Genomic DNA, 8,861 nt, shown 5'->3' on the forward strand with positions numbered 1-8,861 from the left:
GAGCAAACCATCATGAATATGTATGAACACAATATTTCACATGTTGAACTTCGATTAACGAATGAAACATGTTATTGCAAGATAAGCAATGCCCTACTGTAAAATTTGACTTTGAAAATACTAACCGGAAGTAAGAGTTATGCCTACGTTTTGACGGCCGGGAGTGGGGGTACTTTGACTGGCGTTTACCGGCCGAAGCCATCGTCACGTCAAACCCACTTGCTCTCCTCATGCGTGAAAATGGCAGCTTCGTAATGTGGACCGTGGACTCCGGAATCCCTCGATGTCGCCGTCGCTTCGCCGTGCCTTCGTGAGTGCTGCCGCCCGGCCGAGACCCATCACCACCATGGCCTCGCCGCTGCCTCCCTGCCACACATCTGTTCGACGGGCTTCGGCGTTGGTGGTCGTCGTCGTCGTCGTGTTACTGATGTCGGCGACCACCGCGGAGGGCTCTCAGGGCGACAAAGAGCCGGTGTACCGGGACTGCGTGAAGCAGTGTGTCCAAAGCAACTGCACCGGAGCTCGGCTACGGTGGTACGAGACGGTCCAGCCGCAGTACATGGCGCTGACAGGTGAGCAAGATACAACCGCTGCATATCACCTCTTTCCCATATTCGCGGATTTTTGTTAAATATTTATTTCTCCATAAATAAATTTGTGGAAAATGCTTATTCGAGTTTTTTTTTTTTTTTTTTTTTTAAAGATTTCTATTTGGTTACATATTTTAATATTTTAATGGCTGTCAATTCAATGCGAATTTTTTTTATTCGCGGGACGGCCTCCCTTTTTTGCGTGAGGTGCCTTGAGATACGAGTGCCTTTGATTTACACACCCCAAAGATATAAGCCATTGATGAATTTAATTCTTCTTCTTTTTGTTGTTGCTTTGATTTACTAGCAAACATTTGAGACACTGTCATAAATGATGGCAGTGAACGTCAAATAAAACAAATAAAAGTATCACTTTGAATGTTAGCTAGCTTCATGCTAACATAAAGCAATTTCCAAAGACAAACTAACAAAATGTGCGGCAGTGTTGTAACACTTAAAACAACATGTAACTCAAGTCACATGTAGACAAACAATACCTGCAGACATATATTTTTTAACATTTGCCAAAATTACTCTTACTGCATCCTCTGAGTCACTTAGGGACATACTGTAGTTTCGTTTGTGGCTAATGCTAATGCTACACTGTATGGCCTTTGAAGCCGCTGTACAAGTTGAAATCAGGTATTTCTTGTCTAGCAAGGCGTCGCATCAGTGGTAGCGTTAACACCTTTCTGGTTTCATCGCAATTATTGTCTATTGTAAAGTACATTACCACCAGGATTGATTGATTTCCTAAAATGATGCTAAATTAGCGAATATCCAAATAGCGCTAATAGGAGGCAATTACAAAGTAGCTTGGTGATCTAGTGCGGCGTTTCCCCACCTTTATTGAGCCAAGGGATATATTTAATTATTCAAAAATTCTCAATTTACTCACAAATTTACTTACTCTGGCCCTGTTTAGTTGAAAACAAAGCTATAATTCTGTTCGCAATAAGTGAATGCAAACGCTCTAGTCTGTCTGAAACGATGCAATCTGCGTTTACATTTTTCTTCTTAACGTCATGAAACACAAACATACTCTTGGTGCCACTAGAAATGCGGCTGTCACTTTTGTTTTGTTCCTATTTGACTTCCAGGTTGGACTTGTCGTGACGACTGTCGCTACGAGTGCATGTGGACCACCGTGGGGCTTTACCAGGCTGGAGGTTACAGAGTCCCCCAATTCCACGGCAAGGTGCGAAATCTTTTTCATGATTCACAGGCTGTGATGTGTCTAATGTTGACATTTTGAAAACAAAATCCCCGCATTGTTTGTCTTAGTGGCCGTTTACACGCTTCCTGTGCTTCGAGGAGCCGGCGTCCGCCCTCGCCTCTCTCCTCAACGGCCTGGCGTGCCTCCTCATGCTGCTGCGCTACCGGAGCACCGTGCCACGACAGAGCCCCATGTTCCACACCATCAACGCCTTCTCTCTGGTTTGGCCATTTGACGCCGGCGTAGAAAATAAAGCAGAAAAGAAGATTTTTTTTTTTTAAATAGGTGGTGTGTGTGTGTGTGTGTGTTTGCAGGTGTCCCTCAACGCCTGGTTCTGGTCCACAGTGTTCCACACCCGGGACACCTTTCTCACTGAGGTAATGTCAAACCCACATTAGGGATAGACCGATTATCGGCGCCGATATTCAGCATTTTGACGAATATCGGCATCGGCCATTTTGAAGAATCATGTGGCCAAAAGTGTTAACTTCAGGGAACTAATTTAAATGTATTATTTATTTATTTTTTAATTTTCAGAGATGTTGCGAACCCTGGCAACTCTCTACACCTTCCGTTTTTGTTCGAAATTAAAACTAAGATAAGTACAAATTTAATACTTCAGATATTTTGAAATTTTGGAATACTTCATTTACTGTAGGAAACAATTACGATTACAAATTTTAATCGCCTGATGCCCCTAATTTTTTTAATAATCTTTTCTTTTAAACAAAAAATAACATTTTGGGGGAAAAAAAATTATCTTTTTTTTTTTTTAAAGAAAAGATTATTAAGAATTAGGGGCTCAGGCAATCGCCAATTCTTTATCATAATTAATCGCATGACTTCACTAGTTAACTCACGATTAATCACAAATTTTATATCTGTTCTAATACAATTAAAAAAACTAATCTAGGTTTTCATACTCTTGTTAACAAAAGTGGAAAAAAATAATTGTTGACCTTTTATAGTCGTCAATGGCAGTGAATTAATAAAAAAAAAAGAAGAAAATTGGGGCGTCAGGTGATTAAAATTTGTAATCATAATTAATCGCATGACTTCACTAGTTAACTCACGATTAATCACAAATTTTATATCTGTTCTAATACAATAAAAAAAATCGAGCTTTTCATACTCTTGTTTAAAACGTTAAACTAATAGAAATAGTTCAAATGAATTTTTGACGCCTATAGCCGTCAATGGCAGTGAATGAGTTAAGAGCTGGAGTTTGTCTTTTTTTCAAATTTTGCTACCAATAATTTTCCATTTAGTGAAAATGAATATCGGCTCCAAATATCTAATCCAAATATAGTGCAATAGAAACAGCAGGGGCCCCAAAATTGATCCATGTGGAACACCATATGACAAAGGGGCAGAGTGGGACTTGAGCAACCAAGGCTAACACAAAAAGTCCCAAAACTTTCATTCTCTTTGTTTGTTTGATGTTTTGCTCACAGTAAAAGTCACCCGTGAGCGGCATTAAATGTTTGCGTCCAACTCGGAACAAAAAAAAAAATCGGCCCAGTAAGTCAAGGTACCTTTTTCGAGATTGGGCGGTTTCAACTCATTCAAACCCAAAAACGCATAAATATGTTTTTAATTCTTTATCCTTCGCTCCCAAAAACGTGTTTTTCTGTTTAGTTTATTTAGCATCTTAGCTAACGCTAAGGTCCTAATTCCAATTACTGACAAGCTTTCCAGCAGCAAAGCACGTCCCTTGATTTTGATCTTACTTTGTGTTCTCCTGCAGAAAATGGACTATTTCTGTGCTACCGCAGTCATTCTCTACTCCATTTACTTATGCTGCGTCAGGTAATTGTCAACGTTGTTCCAACAGGTAAAGTGAATCGGTATCGGGCGGGACGCTACTTTTGTCAAACGTTTTTTTCTCAATCGTCTTTGGCAGAACGTTGGGCCTGAAGCACCCGGCGGTGTCCAGCATCGTGGGGGTGTTACTCATCTTGACCTTCACGTCGCACGTGTCCTACTTGACCTTCGTCAGCTTCGACTACGGCTACAACATGGCGGCTAACATTTCCTTCGGTGAGATAAACCACCAACCTGGGCGGCGTCCGTTTTGTTGATTTCTTTTATTTTTATGTGAAGGCATGTTGAACATGCTATGGTGGCTGTGCTGGTGCTGGATGAACCGGCGGACGCTGCCCTATTGGTGGAAATGTGTCCTGGTGGTCGTGCTGCTTCACGGCCTGACCTTGCTGGAGCTGTTGGACTTTCCGCCGCTGATGTGGGTCCTGGACGCGCACGCCATTTGGCACCTGAGCACCGTCCCCGTGCACTTCCTTTTCTACAGGTCTGGCCAGCACTGCTGCACTTGGGATCCTTGGGGGGTTGGGGGGGGGTTTGGGTCATTAACTCATTTGCTCCCAAAAACATATGAATGTGTTCTTTTTTAAATTTTAAAAGTGTCCCAAAGACGTTTTTATACGTTTTGACTGATTTTGCAAGGCCCACAGAATATTGTGTTCTATTGCTATAAAAACATGGATAATAAATAAATATGTTCTATTGAAAATGGTTTATGTGTCCCAAAGACGTATTTATATGTTTTTTTTTGTGCTAGAGCATACAGAGAAGGCTTTGATGCAGCCTCTCAACTGCAAAGAACGGTTGAAGAAATGGTAGTTATTACAGAGCAAAAGAGATCAACCAGGGCCATGTTGTAAAAAAGCTAATTTACTCACAATTCTAAAAAGATTTGTGAATAATGATAGCCATATTCTAATGCTAATTGCTGCAAAACAGAAACAGATAGAAATATACTTTTTTTCCTGATGAAAGAAGAGACTCTAATCTTTATTTTGGTAGGTTCCATGTTTTTATAGCAAAAGAACACAATATTTTGTGGGCCTTCCAAAATCAGTCAAAATCAAGTAAAACTGCCGGGAGCGAAGGGGGTTGCTTCAGTAAAAATGGCTGCGAGCGAATGCGTTAAAAAGTCATTAAATGGATTTTGCTCAAATTAAGTCAAATTAAATACATTCAAATGTCTAAAGGCAATACAAATCTAAATACAATTGATGTATACAATACAATTGCTCTGTTAAAAAAAAATCTACTGTTCTCATCACTAATGTCCAGCATAAAACACTAATGCTCCCTAGTGGCAGGAAAATCTAGAACATGAAAATTGTAAACTAGTGTGCATTTTCCCGTCCAGTTTCCTGATCGACGACAGCCTCTACCTGCTGAACACAGAGAAGTTGGGCGTCAAAGTCGAGTAGGAGCGGAGTCCCGTCGTCCGCCGCCGCCACACCTCTCCGATCATGGCCGCCGGACCCCCCGACATAGAAGTAGACCCGCCTCCCACGTGACCTGCATGACACCTCCCATCAGGCACAACTGTTTACATTGTTTTATTCTTATTTATTTGCATTTGCCTTATCATTCATATGTGGAGAAACAGGGTGAAAGTGAAAAAAAATCTCTGCTCACGAGAAGCACAAGTGCAGTTTACGCTCCCCTTTCGATAGGTGGCGCCAAAATTCCCTGTAACGTGGCCGAGTGGTGCCCCCCCCCCCAGTTCAGTGGATTGTTCTCGAAAGAATGGGAGGAGGTTTATGTTCAAAGGTCGGTTTTGCTGACTGGGTTATTTCTTTTATTTTGTGCCTCTGTTTTCTCCTTTGCTGCTTTTGTTCCATTTTTTTTTTTGGAATGCATCACCCGCTCCCTTAATTATTTTTTATGAATTTTTTTGGCGCTTTATTTTATTTAACTATAGTGGGATGTGCTTGACCAAAATGAAATTGAAATATTTTGTTCACCTGGATTGCCTTTTTTAGCGTGAGGAAGAAATGTGAAAAGAATCGGAGGTATTTCTGAAAGAGTGTTATATATTATGATATTTAAAGAGAAATTTGAATAAGTATTTAGGTAATATCTTGATGGCTTTTGTATGGATTTCATTACTGCAGTATCCCCTCAGAATGGCACACACTCCGACCCAAAAAGCCCCCATGTTTAAATTAGGGCTGAACAATTTTGATGTTTTTTTTTTTTTTTTACCGTCAATATTGCGATTTAATATGCGCTGGTCATAAAATAATCAAAAAAATATTAAAGGTAAAATACACAAAAGACTGATGCTAAACTAAAGGCAAACGGACAATAACTTGAAAGACGGCTACTTCATTCAGAGTTATATGCGTTCATTATGACAACTTTGAAAAATTCTAGTGCGGCATAAACAAGTCATAAATCAAATCTACCTATCTAGACACTTATCTAAATAAATAAAATTGCAACCTTTGCGATTCGAAATATCGAATTGACTTGAATTGTTCAGCCCTAGTATTAAAGGTGAAGTCGAGTCGAAAATGTTCCTTACAATTTGTTCTATGCGCCCCAACTAGTCGAAACGCGGCATTCTGATTAATATTGCGTTTGTGGAATATGAATTACAGAGGTGGCAAATCCAGGTCCACAAAGTAAAAACCCTGCCACAGTTTGGCTTTAGCCCCTGATGCTAGCTAGCTAGCTCCCTAGCAGGCAAATGAGCACCAATGGAGCTAGCTAGCTAGCACCTGGGGCTAAATGCCACAGTTTGGTTTTAGCCCCTGATGCTAGCAAGCTAATTAGCTTCTTAGCAGGTAAACGAACACCAATGGAGCTAGCTAGCACCTGGAGCTAAATGCCACAGTTTGGCTTTAGGCCTTGATGCTAGCTAGCTCCTTAGCAGGTAAACGAGCACCAATGGAGCTAGCTAGCAACTGGGGCTAAATCCTACAATTTGGCTTTAGCCCCTGATGCTAGGTAGCTAGCTATCTCCCTAGCGGGTAAACAAACACCAATGGAGCTAGCTAGCACCTTGGGCTAAAGCCAAACTGTGGCAGGGTTTCTACTTTCTGGACCTGGATTTGCCACCTCCTGATGAGTTAAGAAAAATCCACCTGTTTTCAGGGGGCGGCCATTTTGCCTTGTACTGCCACTTGCTGTCGACTGAAAATAACATCACAGTGCCTGATGTCATTTTCAGTCGACAGCTATTGTAAAGACACTTTTTGACTTGACTAAACCTTTACCATTCTGGCGCCGTCTCTGCCTCATACTTGTAAACGAGCACATTCCCCCTCCGAGCTGTATGTCCAGTTTGTTGTCAACTCTCTCGAGCTCCCCACCGTCCCCACTTTTCCATATGTGCACTTTAGAGATACACGCCTCCGCGTGTTTTGTTTGGAATTGGCAAGTGCGTGTAAATGTACGCTCACGTGACCATTTCAGAAAAATAACGTTTGTTGTCAAACTACAAAAAGGATTAGACGTGTATTTCAAAGCGCCACAAAATTGTGACTTCTGCTAGCTTAATGCTAGCTGTTCAAAATGCAGAAAAAAGAGGGGCAAACAAATAGTATAAAGTATATTAGAGTGCTATTTTATTATTAAAAACCCTACAATAAATCTTACTGGAACGGATTAATCAAATTTCTGTTCATTTCAGTGGTGGAAAATGATTTGAGATACAAGTGTGGTTGCGGAACAAATTCAACTCTCATCTCAAGGCACCGCTGTATACTGTACATGTACGTCAAATGGATGCAGTTGATTAAAGCAGTTCTGCTTGTATAGGTTTGAGAGTGCGGTGGGATCCATTTAGCTTTGCCGACGGCCTGTGATGGCGAGGGTGGGGAAAGTCGTATGGACGTAGTGGACCCTATGATATGAGAAATGATTCTTATGAACACTTACATATTTAAAATGATAAGCTATATGAACATCATTGATAAAAATCACAAAGAGATTCAGTGCTGTGTTTTAATGGGTTCAAGTAGGGTACCATTAACTGCAACTTCTTTGTTTGGATACTGTCTCCCTTTTCACACCATTCTCACAAAAAAAAACATTTTAAGATGTTGGGAAAAAATAAAAAAAAATACTCTTTGTTGATAAAGGAGGACGCTCACTTGTGTGGTTTTCTTGTGTAGAAACAGGCATCCCAGTCACTGAAGGGCTCCCTCTAGTGGTATGTGAAAGAATTACTTAAATACAGTTAAGTTGACTTTTGTTTGTTTTTAAACATTGAATTGGTTCTTTGAATCATTAAGCACAGTACACGTTTAAAAAAAAATAAAAATCCTATATAAACTCATTCACTGCCATTGACGTCAAAAATTTAATATTGATACTGTTTCTATTAGTTTAACATTTGTTTCTACTTTTGTTAACAAAGTATGAAAACGTATAATTTTTTTGTTGTACATTTAGAACAGATATAAAATTTGCTTTGATTAATCATGAGTTAACTATTGAAGTCATGCGATTAAATACAATAAAAAAAATAATAATCGTCTTGACGCCCCTAATTTTTTAATAATCTTTTAGGGGCATCAGGCGATTCATTTTTGTAATTGTAGCTAATCTCATGACTTCACTAGTTAACTCACGATTAATATTTTTTTTATATATCTGTTTTAAACGTACAATACATTTTTTTCCCTAGGTTTTCATACTCTTCTTAACAAAAGTGGGGAAAAAATGAGAAACTAAGAAATAGTTCAAATGAATTTTTGACGTCTATAGCCGTCAATGGCAGTGAATGAGTTAAAGTACAGCGTTAATGTTTGATCTACTTAATAGCAACGAATAGACTTTAATAACAGAATTATTCTCTTTTCATTTATTAGATATGACTTGATGTCCTGCATTATCCTTCCCAAAGATCTAAGTTTAAACCAGAGCTCTGAATGGTAAACGAGGTGTCATCAAGCCGACTCTTAACAAAATGCAGACGTGCATTCTCGCTGTCAGGAAGTGACCTCATTTTAACTGTTCGCTGATAAATCTGTGCACTAGCTTTGGACTCTGACCCCCGGGCTCCCGTGGGCGGGGGCACACATCAGGATGAATGAACTTTATTCTTCCTCCTCCTGCTCTTGATTTGCAATAGTGGGGTGAAGGGTATGAGAAAAAAGTGAAAGTAAAGTTGGATTGGTGAATAATTTGTCTGCGGCTTTTAAACATCAGCAGGAAGCAGAAAATGTATTTGGCACAAGCACAATGATGTTGTTTAGGGGGGGAAAGGAGGCTAAGCACATTGCGGGGTT

General features: G+C 40.0%; 1 protein-coding gene across 1 annotated transcript; it reads left to right on the forward strand.

Moving 5' to 3' along the window:
• Positions 1-4: 4 nt before the first annotated feature.
• On the forward strand, positions 5-7,720 carry pgap3 (post-GPI attachment to proteins phospholipase 3). Its single transcript, XM_077550969.1, has 8 exons — positions 5-572; positions 1,691-1,788; positions 1,875-2,027; positions 2,121-2,183; positions 3,554-3,615; positions 3,710-3,846; positions 3,910-4,114; positions 4,982-7,720. Exons 1-8 carry the CDS (start codon positions 284-286, stop codon positions 5,043-5,045), a joined length of 1,071 nt encoding a protein of 356 aa, XP_077407095.1. The 5' UTR covers positions 5-283; the 3' UTR covers positions 5,046-7,720.
• The last annotated feature ends 1,141 nt before the right edge of the window (positions 7,721-8,861 follow it).

Source organism: Vanacampus margaritifer, chromosome 18 (genome assembly GCF_051991255.1).
Source record: "Vanacampus margaritifer isolate UIUO_Vmar chromosome 18, RoL_Vmar_1.0, whole genome shotgun sequence".
NCBI lineage: Eukaryota > Metazoa > Chordata > Actinopteri > Syngnathiformes > Syngnathidae > Vanacampus > Vanacampus margaritifer.

Excerpts from the sequence above, each read along its gene's own strand:
- pgap3 (XM_077550969.1), top strand. The coding sequence starts at position 284 with ATGTCGCCGTCGCTTCGCCGTGCCTTCGTGAGTGCTGCCGCCCGGCCG. Across the intron at positions 2,028-2,120 it reads CCATCAACGCCTTCTCTCTG|GTGTCCCTCAACGCCTGGTT; the intron begins GTTTGGCCATTT and ends GTGTGTTTGCAG. Across the intron at positions 3,616-3,709 it reads ATTTACTTATGCTGCGTCAG|AACGTTGGGCCTGAAGCACC; the intron begins GTAATTGTCAAC and ends CGTCTTTGGCAG.